At 42.3% G+C, this 15,231-nt stretch overlaps 1 protein-coding gene across 1 annotated transcript in view; it reads left to right on the top strand.

The window, feature by feature from the left end:
* The window catches only part of LOC117528116 (calpain-15-like), a 71,811-nt gene that overhangs the window by 25,709 nt on the left and 30,871 nt on the right, over positions 1 to 15,231 (top strand). Inside the window, exons 7-10 of the mRNA XM_034190676.1 lie at positions 3,484 to 3,667; positions 5,891 to 6,114; positions 6,235 to 6,360; positions 14,802 to 14,954. Coding sequence (XP_034046567.1) covers positions 3,484 to 3,667; positions 5,891 to 6,114; positions 6,235 to 6,360; positions 14,802 to 14,954 — 687 coding nt within the window. The remainder of the gene's footprint in view (positions 1 to 3,483; positions 3,668 to 5,890; positions 6,115 to 6,234; positions 6,361 to 14,801; positions 14,955 to 15,231) is intronic.

Genomic DNA, 15,231 nt, shown 5'->3' with positions numbered 1-15,231 from the left:
ATGAATGCAGTGTGGGAGATGAGTAGGAATGACCGACCCCTGAAGTACGAGAACGCCACTGTGATGATATTTCAAGATTTTTCGGCTGCTGTCGTGCGTAAGCGGAAGTGTTTTGATGAGGTGAAGAGACGTCTTCGTGCTATCGGGGCAGATTACAGACAGATCTACCCCGCTTTGTTGAAAGTAACCCACCATGGCTCGACTAAGATTTTCAAGGAGGTTTCTGATGTGAAAGACTTTATTGAGTCGCTGGATGTAACCCCTGTTGTGGATGGTGAGTAAACGTTGGACTGGATTTGCTCCCAATCTCTTGTGGACTTTAGATCCCCTACATCATGCTGTGAATAACTGTACGCTGATGACATTTTATTACATCCCCTCTTATTTTGAAGTTTCTATTCGTGGGTCGTTACTGGTGTTGCAGCCACCTTTACGGTGTTTTTTTTTTTCTTCTTTTTTGACTAGGTGTTTCTCTTTTACTGTTAGAAAACCTTTACACTTAACTTCTCCATTTTAGGAGTAGAACAGTGTTGGTTTATTTTTTTTTTGCCAATGTTAGGCTTTGTTTGTTTGTCTTGTTTTAGACATTTGTTGTGTGCCACCCCAGCTCTTCTTTTTTTGTTTGTTTGTTTTCTTGCCATGGCTAAATATTGGAAGGGGGCCTAGAGCTCATCTTGTTTATTTGCATATAATACTAGTATGTCAACTTTAAATGTATGTACTTTGTTATGTGTCGGACGCAGCCCGGAGAACCGACCAGCGTTTGAAGGACACAGTATAAAATAAGCAGAGCACGGTACAAAGGATAACTGAGTTTAATAAACATAACAGTGAAGTGATAAATATACAAACAAATAAGTGTGCGGTCTGGCGAGGTGGTAAACGGTGCGCTCCCAGCAGCACTAACGGTCCGGAGCCAGAACCAGTTCGGGACCCAAGGACCCCGCCGACACCCCCCAGGTGGCCGCGACAAACCGAGTCTGTGAATGAAGAAATCATCATGTGAGTCCACACTCTACACAAAGAGGGACCGCTCAAAGGTGTACAAACAGCAAACAAGGTGGTCTACGAGCTACCGTGAAACCACCTTTTCTAAAATTTTGGAACAGAATGATAGATTTGATATCGGCCGGCTTTGTCTATTTAGGGATTAAGATTACACCTGCTTTTGATCAGATGTATAAATGTAATTTCACCTCTCTGTTTGAGTGCATTAAATTGGACTTGGAGAGGTGGAAGACTTTGCCTTTGTCTTGGCTCGGCCAAGTTGGTCTTCTTAAAATGAACATCTTACCCAGGCTATTATATCCGATTCAGATGGTCCCAGTTATTTTTTCACATAAGACTGTTAAGACTTTGAATGGCTGGTTTAGTGCATTTATATGGGCGGGGAGAAAGCCTCACCTTAAAATATCTACGTTATGCCTCTCATCTTCAAAGGGGGGGCTTGATCTCCCAGACATAAGAAAGTATCAGCTCAGTGCCCATATGTGTGTGGCAGCGGACTGGGTGGAAGAACCTGTTTCTCTCTGGTTTGATATAGAAAGTTCCATGTCCAACCTCCCTCTGAAAAATTTACTATTCCTGAAAAAAGGTAAAATTCAAAAAATATTCTGTAGTAACCCTCTCACTTTATGTACTGTCAGAGTTTGGAAAATAATTCAAAAGATGGAGGGTAGGTCTCACTTAACATCTCTCTTCACTCCGTTATGTGGCAATCCCCTTTTCCGGGCTGGGACTTTGAACTCTGGTTTTCCTGTGTGGGCAGAAAAAGGTATATCTACCCTTTCTGATTTGATGGATGGATCAAATCTAATGTCCTTCGACCAGTTAATAAATAAATATGGAATTCACAGACGTGACTTTTTTCGGTACCTGCAAGTGAGAGATTATATCTTAAAGAACACAGCTATACTTGCCAACCAAACTGTCACTGATTGTGAAAAACAACTATTTCAGCCTAAACTTAAAAGCTCTATTAAGACTTGCTATGGTTTATTAAGAGAATATGAAGGCTCAGATTTGACTCATTTGACGGGGACATGGGAGAGGGAGCTAGCTTTGGTGATCAGTGACGAGGCCTGGAATGAAACTTGGGAGAACGCAGGGTCTTTGAGTGTTTGTAATAGGGTAAAAGCAATGCAACTTAAGATTTTGCATCGTGTTCATATATCTCCTTCTCAGCGTCACAGATTTAATTCAGACCTTTCTCCGCTCTGCCCTAAGTGTAAAACAGAGGTGGGTAACCTCATTCACTGTCTTTAGTCCTGTAGGAAAATACAACAATTTTGGTTTAGTATAAAAGGTGAATTGGACAAGATCCTTTCTATTATTACTGAATGTAACCCATTGTATATGTTGCTGGGAATGACAAATAATAACATTAAGAAGAAATGTGAAAGACAACTTTACATGATGCTTACTTTCTGTGCTAGGAAATGTGTCCTCTCGAACTGGATTATAGACAAAGCCCCATCAAGAACACAGTGGCAGCGGACTGTTCTTGAATATATTTCATTGGACTTCCTAACGAGTAAGCTACATAATAAGGAAGATGCATTCTATAAAATATGGGACCCTTATTTGCGGTATGTTGGTCTGGATTTGGCAGCTATTTTTTCGTGGGGCTTTCTGTGATGTACAAAGGTCATTTTATCAATAGTGGAATGCCCATGTTTCTTTTTTAAATTGTATCTCTTTTTATTTATTTTTTTTTTTTTATGAGTTTGGTATTTTTGATTTTGAGCTGGGGTGTTGTTGTTGTTGTTATATATTTGGTTCTGTTTTTGTTTTGTGTTTGTGTAAAAAGAAGAAAAAAAAAAAGACAATGAAAATCCGCCGAGGGGGTGGACCACTCCTCACTCAAAGCCTGCTCACAGGCGAATGACGCAACCGACAGGCGTGGAAAAACTCACGCATGCGCAGGAGGGTTCAAGCTTGTCTGACGCAATCACACGTGATTCAAATCCATATGGTTTTTGAAAAAAATAATAAGGTCGGATACTTTTCTAATAGACCTCGTATTGGCAGCGTACAGCAGATGATAAACCGGATGTTCCATTGTTTAATGAGACGGTAAAGGCAAAAACCACCAAGAGTGCAGAAACACTGAATTTTACATCTGATAAAAACAAATAACTTGCATATTACAGAGAAATTAAACTGCAATATTACTTTTTAAAGAACAGTCAGAGTGAAGGTTTTGTTCATATCAAGATGGATAAAAGGACTAAATAATTTGGCAAAATACACTGAATGATGTAACAAAGTTAAAATATAATTGTAACAACCATGCAGCGTTTTTGTAACATTTTTGTCAAATAATTCATGGACCGCCCACAATACAAAAAATAAACTATGCATATTGAATATACGTTCGTCTACGTTCATACATCTGATGTGTTTGGCAGAGTTATGTGCTGTACTAAATCCTACTGTGCTTTTTAAATAAATCTTTACACTCGCTGAATGTTTTGGATGAAGGTTCCTGAGCGCTTTGGCTGTTCTGGCTGAACGACCCGAGCTGGTGGAGAAAGTGATGCTGACCCGCTCGCTGTGCCCGGAAGGAGCCTATCAGGTGCGTCTGTGTAAAGACGGCTCCTGGACTGCGGTGCTGGTGGACGACATGCTACCTTGTGATGAAAATGGACACCTCCTCTTTTCTCAGGTGAGTCACATGACATGAGGTCACTGGGGTCACTGAGGTCACTTTGGGTCATAGTGTGGGAACATGAACCATTAATACGCATTCATGTTTCCTCAGAACAATGCACAGCGGGAGCTTAACATATTAAATGAAAAAAAGACAGGAGTTTTTTTTTTTTCCTGGCAAACTTTTTAACATTAACTATTTATTTTTACAAAAGCCCTGCGATCGAATCCTGGATAAGTGGTTGAACATGTGTGCATGTATTTTTACTTAAGTCATATTGTTGGTGTTGGCACATGTTGACTACATTTTATACTAATGCTCTTTTACAAGTAAAATTACAAATGAAAATTCTTTCATATGAATGTTTCATATGAATCCTTTTCTGTGCCTTACACACCTTGTCGGTTCTCCCAAAAATCTACTTTTCATGTCTCCACCTGTGTCCATCTAACAATTCCTTTTGTCCAAACGACATCAAATAACAAAATATGTTGTTCAAGGCATGTTTATTTGTCCAGCCTGCTTATTTTTGGAATCTAAAAGTGCTTATCTTAAGTAACAGCACATGCTGTGGTGTGCACATGTGCTACAATAAGTTCCTGTCTGTTGTTAAACTCGCCCTGAGGGAAACGCTGTGTTACAAAGTGAGTTCCACATACAGTAGTGTTCAGAATAATAGTAGTGCTATGTGACTAAAAAGATTAATCCAGGTTTTGAGTATATTTCTTATTGTTACATGGGAAACAAGGTACCAGTAGATTCAGTAGATTCTCACAAATCCAACAAGACCAAGCATTCATGATATGCACACTCTTAAGGCTATGAAATTGGGCTATTAGTAAAAAAAAGTAGAAAAGGGGGTGTTCACAATAATAGTAGCATCTGCTGTTGACGCTACAAACTCAGAACTATTATGTTCAAACTGCTTTTTTAGCAATCCTGTGAATCACTAAACTAGTATTTAGTTATATAACCACAGTTTTTCATGATTTATTCACATCTGCGAGGCATTAATTTTGTTGGTTTGGAACCAAGATTTTGCTTGTTTACCAGTGTGCTTGGTGTCATTGTCTTGTTGAAACACCCATTTCAAGGGCATGTCCTTGTCAGCATAAGGTAACATGACCTCTTCAAGTATTTTGACATATCCAAACTGATCCATGATACCTGCGATATATAGGCCCAACACCATAGTAGGAGTAACATGCCCATATCATGATGCTTGCACCACCATGCTTCACTGTCTTCACTGTGAACTGTGGCTTGAATTCAGAGTTTGGGGGTCGTCTCACAAACTGTCTGTGGCCCTTGGACCCAAAAAGAACAATTTTACTCTCATCAGTCCACAAAATATTCCTCCATTTCTCTTTAGGCCAGTTGATGTGTTCTTTGGCAAATTGTAACCTCTTCTGCACATCTTTTATTTAACAGAGGGACTTTGCGGGGGATTCTTGCAAATAAATTAGCTTCACACAGGCGTCTTCTAACTGTCACAGCACATACAGGTAACTCCAGACTGTCTTTGATCATCCTGGAGCTGATCAATGGGTGAGCCTTTGCCATTCTGGTTATTCTTCTATCCATTTTGATGGTTGTTTTCCGTTTTCTTCCACACATCTCTGTTTTTTTTTTTTTGTCCATTTTAAAGCATTGGAGATCATTGTAAATGAACAGCCTATAATTTTTTGCACCTGCGTATAAGTTTTCCCCTCTCCAATCAACTTTTTAATCAAACTATGCTGTTCTTCTGAACAATGTCTTGAACGTCCCATTTTCCTCAAGCTTTCAAAGAGAAAAGCATGTTCAACAGGTGCTGGCTTCATCCTTACATAGGGGACACCTGATTCACACCTGTTTGTTCCACAAAACTGACAAACTCACTGACTGAATGCCACACTACTATTATTGTGAACACCCCCTTTTCTACTTTTTTACTAATATCCCAATTTCATAGCCTTAACAGTGTGCATATCATGAATGCTTGGTCTTGTTGGATTTGTGAGAATCTACAGAATCTATTGGTACTTTGTTTCCCATGTAACAATAAGAAATATACTCAAAACCGGGATTAATCTTTTTAGTCACATAGCACTACTATTATTCTGAACACTACTGTACAGAATAATGGTGTGACATATTCTAGAAACTGCGGGAATCAATAGCAAAGATGAGTAGATACAAGCTGGCTTACTGGATTACTATTTTTCTTTTTGATCAATAACTTTTGGGATTCTGCAGGCTCAGCGGAAGCAGCTTTGGGTGGCACTGATTGAAAAAGCTTTAGCCAAGCTCCATGGTTCCTACTATGCTCTGCAGGCTGGTCGTGCCATCGAGGGTCTCTGTACGCTGACTGGGGCTCCCTGTGAGTCGCTGGCCCTCCAGGTCAGCGCCACCAACCCCAAAGAAGAACCCATCGACACTGACCTCATCTGGGCCAGGATGCTGAGTTCCAAAGAAGCGGGGTGAGTAAGAACAGAAACCACAGAACCCCAAGCTGGTTTGTGTATTCCAGTCTGCTCAAATTAAATATATATATTACTTTATGATGTTATACTATTTACAACTCTGTGCTGTGCCATTAGTTTCTTGATGGGGGCATCTTGCGGTGGTGGAAACATGAAGGTGGATGACATGGAATATGAGTCTGTAGGTTTACGGCCGCGACACGCCTACTCTGTCCTCGATGTTCGTGACGTCGAGAGTCACAGGTGATCTGTATGTCATCAGGAATAATGTGGAAACCAACATAATTGTGCTAGAAAATACAGTGGCCCTGTGGCACCAAACAGCAAAATTTCACAAAACAAATGGACAAAGTGAGAAAACACAATGGCATTTAAGAAAACACAACAATACAGACAACAAAATGATAAATTCTCACACTGTTGAAGAAAAATACAGAATTAGTCTTCCATTCTGAAACAGCAGAAAGACAAAGAGGCTGTCATTCAGGGTCTGCACCCTTCTAAGGTCTTTGTCCCATGAAACTCTTCAGACTTTGTAATGTATATTGTATTGTATGTATATTTTTTCAGAAAGACCAGCGTTGTACCAAAGAAAAAACATATATTAAGAAATGGAAGCCAATGATTTTTGTTTATGTGTTAAAGGAAGTATCAATGACACTCGATGTTTACAAAAAGAAAAATCTGTCATACATGAAACAGTTAACAGTGTTCACAAAGCGTACCTTAAGGGTATATTTAATCAAGAAGAAACTTGTTTTTTTGTTTTTTTAAATAAAAGATCTTAGAACATATTGGTATAAGGGAAAATCACAGTGATATAATAATAAAAGGTATGACTTGCCATGAGCTGTACTCCATGCCCTGAGGCAGAAGGGGTTTAGACCGGTGTCACAGACCAAACGGTCCCCCTAAAAATCAGTCTCCCTTGATGACACAGTTCACGGATTAACACCTTGCTTCTGCTTCAAACTGAAGTCCAGTCATCATCTATCTCAGTGACAGATATCTGAAGCTTTTGTACAACAATCATTTCCACATAAATATAGCATATTTTCATATTAAAAGACGGAGGAAGCGATCAGAGCACTGTGGCTAAACGAGCTGCTAGCTGATGCGTTCACTGCGTTGGACATTTCAAAGCATCACAGATTTTTGCCTCGTTTCTGCTTAAAACAACCTCATTTCTGCTTAAAACAGACTTTAGAATGATTTAAGAGGTTTTACCTTTAACATCTGATGGTTATTAATCCCATTAATCCATTTGATTGCTTTGGGTTAAGAGACTGTCTCAGACGTGCTGCTGAAATGTTGCATGTGCAGATGCAAAAGGCGGACCGATTTTTAGGGGGGACCATTCGGTCAGCGACACCAGGTTAACAACAACTGCCATCGGTGTCATTGCCCACGAGGCTGCCAGCAGAAATTGGGCTACTGCTGGGTGAAGAAGAGGAGGAGGAGAATGTTTCTACAAACAGCAGGAGATGAGGAAAACTAGAAGGTTGGAAGTGAGAGTCGGGACTTTGAATGTTGGTAGTATGACTGGTAAAGGGAGATAGCTGGCTGATATGATGTGGAAGAGAAAGGTAGATATATTGTGTGTGCAAAAGACTAAGTGGAAGGGAAGTAAGACCAGGAGCATAGGCAGTGGGTTCAAGTTGTTGTATCATGATGAGGATAGGATGAGAAATGGCGTTGGGGTTATTTTAAAGGAAGAGTATGTTAAGAATATTTTGGAGGTTAAGCAAGTGTCTGACAGCGTGATGAGTGTGATTTTGGAAATCGTAGGAGTGAGGATGATATGATGAACCTACCTGTGGGGCATATGGAGTGGATTTGCCCCACAGGTAGGTTGCAAGATGAAGATGAATGAAGATTTTTGAAATGAGTCAGATGAGGTGGTGGAGAGTGTGCCCAAGCATGAAAGAGTTGTGATTGGAGTGGACTTCAATGGGCATCTTGGTCTAGGGAACAGAGGTAATGAGGAAGTAATGGGTAGATATAGTATCAAGGACAGGAATGTGGAAGGGCAGACAGTGGTTGATTTTGCAAAACAATGGAAATGGCTGTGGTGAATATCTAGTTTAAGCAAAGGGAGGAGCACAGGGTGACATATAAGAGTGGAGGACGGTGCGCACAGGTGGACTGCATTCTTTGTAGGAGATGCAAGCTAAAATAAATTGGAGACTGTGAGGTGGTGGCAGGAGAGAGTGTAGCTAGACAGCACAGGATGGTGGCTTGTAGGATGACTTTAGAGGTGAAGAAGAAGAGAGTCAGAGCTCAACAAAGGATCAGATGGTGGAAGCTGAGGGAGGAAGACTGTTGTGTGAAATTCAGTGAGCAAGTGTGACAGGCATTGGATGGAGGGGAAGAAGTTTTGGACAAATGGAAAAGTACTGCAGATGTGGTGAGGGAAACAGCTAGGAAGGTACTGGGTGTTACATCTGGACAGCAGAAGGAAGACAAGGAGTCATGGTGGTGGAACAAAGATATCCAAGAAAGCATAAGGAGTAAGAGGTTAGCAAAAAATAATCTATGATAGCCAGAGAGATGAAGAAAGGAAACAGGAGTACAAGGAGATGCGGTGTAAGTTGAAAAGTGAAGTAGCAAAAGCTAAAGGAAAAGGCATATAACAAGCTGCACAAGAAGTTGAATCGTAAGGAAGGAGAAAGGGACTTGTGCAGAATGGCCAGACAAAGGGACAGAGCTGTGCAGCATGTTAGGGTGGTAAAAGATTGCAGATTGTAATGTGCTGACAAACGAGGAGAGTGTATTGAGAAAGCAGAGGGAATATTTTGAGGAGCTGATGAATGAAGAAAATGAGACTGAGAAAAGGCTGGATGATGTCGAGAGAGTAAATCAGGAAGTGCAACAGATTAGTAAGGATGAAGTGTGGGCATCTATGATGAGGACAAAGAGTGGAAAGGCAGTTGGACCAGATGACATTCCAGTGGAAGTATGCTAATGTCCAGGAGAGATGGCAGTGGAGTTTCTAACCAGACTCTTTTATAAAAAGAATATCTGCAAGAGTGAATGTGAAAGTTTACAAGACAGTTATGTTGTACGCCTTAGAGACAGTTGCACAAACAAAAAGACAGGAGCCAGAGCTGGAGGAGGCAGAGCTGAAGATGTTGTGATTCTCTTTGGGAGTGACGAGAATGGACAGGATTAGCAATAAACATATCAGAGAGACAGCTCCGAAGTCAGAGAGGCGAGCTTGAGATGGTTTGGACATGTGCAGAGCAGAGAGCCAGAGTATATAGGGAGAAGGATGCTGAGGACGAAGCCACCAGGTAGGAGGAGAAGAGGGAGGACAAAGGGGAGGTTTATGGATGTAGTGCAGGAGGACATGCAAGTGATTGGTGTGACAGAAGAAGTTACAGAGGTCAGGGTGAGATGGAAATTATTGATCTGCTGTGGCGACCCCGAACAAGAGCAACCAAAAAAAGAAGAAGAAGATAAGGATTCACAGCCTTTGTCAAATTGAGCTCAGGTGCATCTTCATCCCTGAGATGTTTGCACATCTTATTTGAGTCCACTCGGGGTAAATTCAGTTGATCGGACATGATTTGAAAAAGCACACACCTGTCTACATATAAAGCCCCACAGCTAATAGTGCAGATCAGAGCAGAAACCAAGCATTCAGTCAAAGGAATTGTCTGTAGACCTTCGAGACAGGATTGTCTTGAGGCACAAATCGGGGGACAGAGGATGGGAAGGAGAGGAACAGGAGCCACTAAATCAGTAGCGATCAGTATTTATGGTATTTATATTTATATTATATTTCAGAATATAATATAATAGGCCAAAGAAGACTTGACAGACAGCATCTATATCTGCTTCAGAACCAACGGAAGTCTGTTTAATTTGTGGCGCCTTCTGTCCTACACTAAGATCACAGAACAGGTAATCATGGAGCTGCTCTTTGCAGATGACTGCGCCCTCGTTGCCCATACGGAGCAAGCCTTGCAGCACATTGTCAACTGTTTTGCTGAAGCAGCAAGAGCCTTTGGCCTCACCATCAGCCTGAGAAAGACAGAAGTGCTATATCAACCGGTCCCCCATACAGCATATACCCCACCCCAAATCAACATCGAGGGTACCAGCCTGAATGCAGTAGAGCACTTCACGTATCTCGGTAGTGTTATCTCAAACGACGCATCTGTTGCCAAAGACCTAGACAGTCGCCTTGCCAAGGCCAGCAGTTCTTTTGGTTGACTCTCAAAGAAAGTCTGGCAGAATCATGCACTACGCCTTTCCACAAAAGTGCAGGTTTACAGAACCATTGTGGTCCCTACCCTCCTGTATGGAGCTGAAACATGGGTTCTGTATCACCAGCAGATCAGATTACTGGAATGCTTTCATCAGCGTTGTCTCCGAAACATCTTTGGGATCAAGTGGCAGGACTATGTCTCAAATGAGGACATCCTTACCAAAGCCAAATTGCCCAGCATGGAGTCTATTATACTCAAACAACAGCTTCGTTGGGCAGGCTACGTAGCCAGGATGGATGATACACGCATGCTGAAATTAATTCTCTTTGGCAAGCTCAAGGAAGGGAGACGAAACCAAGGGGCCCCCAAAAAGCGCTATAAGGACCAGCTGAAGAAACAGCTCTCCCTTGCAGGCATTCAGCATCAGTCAAGGCAGCATCTAGCTACAGATAGACTCAGCTGGCGTTCCAGCATCAAATCTGCCAGCCTGAAGTTTGAGGCAGAAAGAAGTGAGGCCTCAGGCCAGAAGCGTCAAAGACAGAAAGAGCGGGCAGCAGCACAAGCCCAGCCTACTCAAGTGTTCATTTGCCCCAAGTGTAACAGGTCTTGTGCATCCTGCATCGGACTTTTCAGCCACCAGAGGGCTTGTAGAAAATAAACTAAAAAAAGGCCTTCCCACTATCCTCGCAAGCGAGGAAACTACCAACATATTATATTTGTATTTATATTTATATCTGCAATTTTTTTTAACTTTCACTTTTCATGCTCTATGTGCTTCTTACCGTGTGCTGCTATACAGTGCTGCTGGAACGTCAATTCCCTGAGGGAGTCTTCCCAAGGGATTAATAAAGTTCTATCTAATCTAATCTCTAATCTAGAAACATTTCTGCTGCTTTGAACATCCCAATGAGCACAGTGCCCTCCATCATCCATAAATGGAAGAAGCTTGGGCCCACCAGGACTCTTCCTAGAGCTGGCCAACTGTCTAAACTGAGTGACTGGGGGAGAAGGGCCTTAGTTAGGGAAGTGATCAAGAACCTGATGGTCACTCTGTTAGAGTTCCAGCATTCCTCTGTGGAGAGAGGAGAACCTTTCTGAAGGACAATCATCTCTGTAGCAATCCACCAATCAGGCCTGTATGGTAGAGTGACCAGACAGAAGCCACTCCTTAGTAAAAGGCACATGGCAGCTCACCTGGAGTTTGCCTAAAGACACCTGAAGAACTCTTAGACCATAAATAACAAAAGTCTCTGGTCTGATGAGACAAAGATTGAATTCTTTGATGTGAATGCCAGGCATAATGTTTAGAGGAATCCAGGCACCATCCCTACAGTGAAGCATGGTGGTGGCAGCATCATGCTGTGGGGATGTTTTTCAGTGGCAGGAACTGGGAGACTAGTCATGATTGAGGTAAAGATGAATGCAGCAATGTACAGAGACATCCTGGATGAAAACCTGCTCCACAGCACTCTTGACCTCAGACTGGGGTGACAGTTCATCTTTCAGCAGGACAATGACCCGAAGCACACAGCCAACATATCAAAGGAGTGGCTTCAGGACAACTCTGTGAATGTCCTTGAGTGGCCCAGCCAGAGCCAAGACCTGAATATGACTGAATATCTCTGGAGAGATCTGAAAATGTCTGTGCACTGACGCTCCCCATCCAACCTGATGGAGCTTGAGAGGTGCTGCAAAGAGGAATGGACAACAGTGCCCAAAGATAGGTGCACCAATCCTGTGGCATCATATTCAAGAAGACTTGAGGCTGTAATTGCTACCAAAGGTGCATCAACAAAATTTTGAGCAAAGGGTGTGAATACTTAATGTACATGAAAATTCAGTAAGTTATGTCTTCTATAATATATTCCAATTCTAAAGTAGAACTCTACTAGTGTATACTAAGGTATATCTAAATACCTAAAAACAGAAGAGTAGAATAGAGTAGAGCCACTTAGGTGCCTGGTCTTGAGAACCAGAGATGGTTCTCATGTGATTTATTTATTTATTTTAATTTTTGGGGGGGCCATCTGTGATGGGGTTTTTGGTTTGTGGTTTATGTCTGTTCCCCATGTTCCACCCCTGTGTCCACACCTGCTGTCTTCCTGTTGCACCGTACACTCCTCATGTGTGTATGTGAAGTGGTCTGTGGGTGTACCTGTTCTCCTGTTTTGTGTGTGTGTTGTTCCATCTTGTTGTCTGGATGCTTGGGGTATGTCTGCTGTCATTAACCCTTACCTATCTCGGTCCTGCATCTCCTTCTTTGTTAGTCCTGTCGGGTCATTTCCTCCTAGTGTGATTTCGGTTTCTCAGCTGGTGTTGCATTCCTGGTCTAGTCATCTTCCCCTGTGGTCTGGTATGTTTGGTTTATGTTCTATTGTCTTTTGATCACTGTGTTTATGTCTGTATTGTTAGTCCGTTTTGGTATCACTTGGTATTCTATATTTTTACTGTCTTTTGGTCTCTGTGTGTATTTCTTATTTGTAGTCCATGTTCTTTAATTTTAGTCCTTCAGTTATCTCTGAGGTTTTGTTTTTCTGTTCAGAGATTATCACGTTCCAATCATCTTTTCTTTGTGGAAGTCTGTTCTCTGCTGCCCCCTTGTGTTTTGTTTTATTATCACTTGTTCCAGCCACCTTTGTCTGCAGAGGTTTGCTCTCTGCCACCCTCTGGTGTTTTCTTTTGTTATCACATGTGATTGCCACACGTGTTAATTGTTTGTTACTTAAACCACACCCTTGTGTTCTTCAGTTTGCTGGTCCATTTTATGCTGTAATTGTAACCGCCGGCGTTGTATCCCTAACCAACGGTGTGTAAAACGGCGATAGAGCCCACATCGGCGTCCTCAAAGGCGTTTTAACCGGCGACAGAGGCAGACAAAACGGTGGCGCTAGCGGACAGTACGCTGTTCTAAATTCCACCTCCTGGTTAACGGTGTTCCAAACGGCCAATAAGCGGCGGTCAGTATAAAAACGCTAGCGCGCTGCATGCAGGTCTCTCACTCGCGGCCAGCTCCAGATATTTTTGCAGAGAAGCTCCAGTATGCCTCCTAAAAGAAAATTGGCAGCGGCAAGGACTTACCAAGAGGTCTGGTTCAGAAGCAGAGGGTAGCCCTGTAGTGGAGACGGAGCAACACATTGAGGAGGGGAAAAGGAGAGAAAAGAAAAGGCTGAGTATGATCTTCCTCCCCCTGCACTGACAGCTGCTTCAGCCTATTATACTCTGGGGGCGGTGCCTATATGCAAAAGTTCCAGGAGTAACGCAGGATTTGCCTGGATAAATCGGTAGACAGGGCATTATCGGCGGCAGCAGAACACCGCCATTCTCACGCGTCTTAACCTGCGATTGTAAAGGATAGAACTGGGTATTAACCCCCATTGCCTGACGTGTGCCGGATGCTACGGCGTCAAAACTCTGCTTTATTTGGTGGATTTAGTGGTGTTTTATCCGCGTATTTGCGGCTAGTACGGCACTCAAAATGCCGGCGAAATGCTCCGCCCCTTTCCACCGTGAAAACAGCCGGAACTACCGCGAACTTCGGTCTACGTACTACCCGCCGACAAAACCGTCTATGTGTAACCTGGGCTTAACAATCTGAATTAAGTGCTGTTTTTGTTTTTTGGCACCTTTTTGTATAACAGTCTGACCTTATCCTTATCTTCTCACTCCCTGGGTTCCTCTTACCCTGAACAGGTAAAAGTTGTATTTTTGTTGGAACACGACAACCTTATCATTTTTAATAAATTTGCAACAAAAAAAACCCCTAACTTTTCATATTCTCATTATGGGGTATATTGTAAATGCAATTTTGAGGAAAAAAGTCATATAAAATGTGGAAAAAGTGAAGCACTGTGAATACTTTCTGGATCCACTGTACATTTGTTGCACCATATTTTGACTCCTGTGAAGATCTGAGGACTTCAGTACAAAAGTCTCCATGACATCTTCAATCCTTCAGACTCTGTGCAGGTCAGAACAAACCATTCTAAAATGAGTCAGTCCAGCCCATGAAGCATTTTGGCATTGAGTTATTACATTTCTCTGTCCCCCGGCAAAATCTGTTACAAACAAAATTGCAGTGTCTCATGGGATTGTTTGGGCCGTGAAAGCTCCACCTGGTGTATCCGTCTTTTGCGGGGAAAAGGAGACTGTGAACATCAGCCGTTTCATAAGTAGCCTTTGAAATGGGACATCCTGGTCGCTCCACTTATGAAGTAAATGGTTGATAATTATGGCCTCAGACGTGTGCAGCTGCTGAAATGGGACATAGTCATAGACTACATGATTATCCTCAGACGTAAAACCTCTCTGTTAAGCTCTGCTGTCTGAAAATTGTTTGCTTTTGGTACACAGTGCAAATTTGGCTAAGTCTCAGTAAAAGGTTAAAGTGTGTCATCGGTTCGAATACATCAGGTTTGTTTGAACACTTTTTTAAGACACAAGGATGCATATAACACCTGCCACCTGTTTCAGGTTGTTGCAGCTGAGGAACCCATGGGGTCGGTTCTCCTGGACAGGGCCCTGGTCAGACAACTGGCCAAATTGGCCTCCACACCTGAAGAGGGAGCTGTGCACCCAGCGTGCTGAGGATGGGCTGTTCTGGATGGACTTCTGTGATTTCACAAGGTAAACCATGAGAAGTTGCACTCAAAGGAGCTCATATCTCAGCCATGGAGATAATGACCGACGGTTACTGCCTACACCAAATGATGGAGGATGGCAGCCAAGATTCTGACGTTAATACCCATCAGAGCTTTGTGTCATTAAAAAATGAGAAGAACAAGAAGACATAAATGGAAAACATCTTGCACTGATTACACACAAAAACCTAATGCTAAATAGCATTAAAATGGTTATTTGGCTTGTAGTCATACGGGGAACCACTTTTAGCACTATTTAGCAC

This window comes from Thalassophryne amazonica, chromosome 16 (genome assembly GCF_902500255.1).
Source record: "Thalassophryne amazonica chromosome 16, fThaAma1.1, whole genome shotgun sequence".
Classification (NCBI taxonomy): domain Eukaryota; kingdom Metazoa; phylum Chordata; class Actinopteri; order Batrachoidiformes; family Batrachoididae; genus Thalassophryne; species Thalassophryne amazonica.
This window is presented reverse-complemented; position numbering and strand designations above follow the sequence as displayed.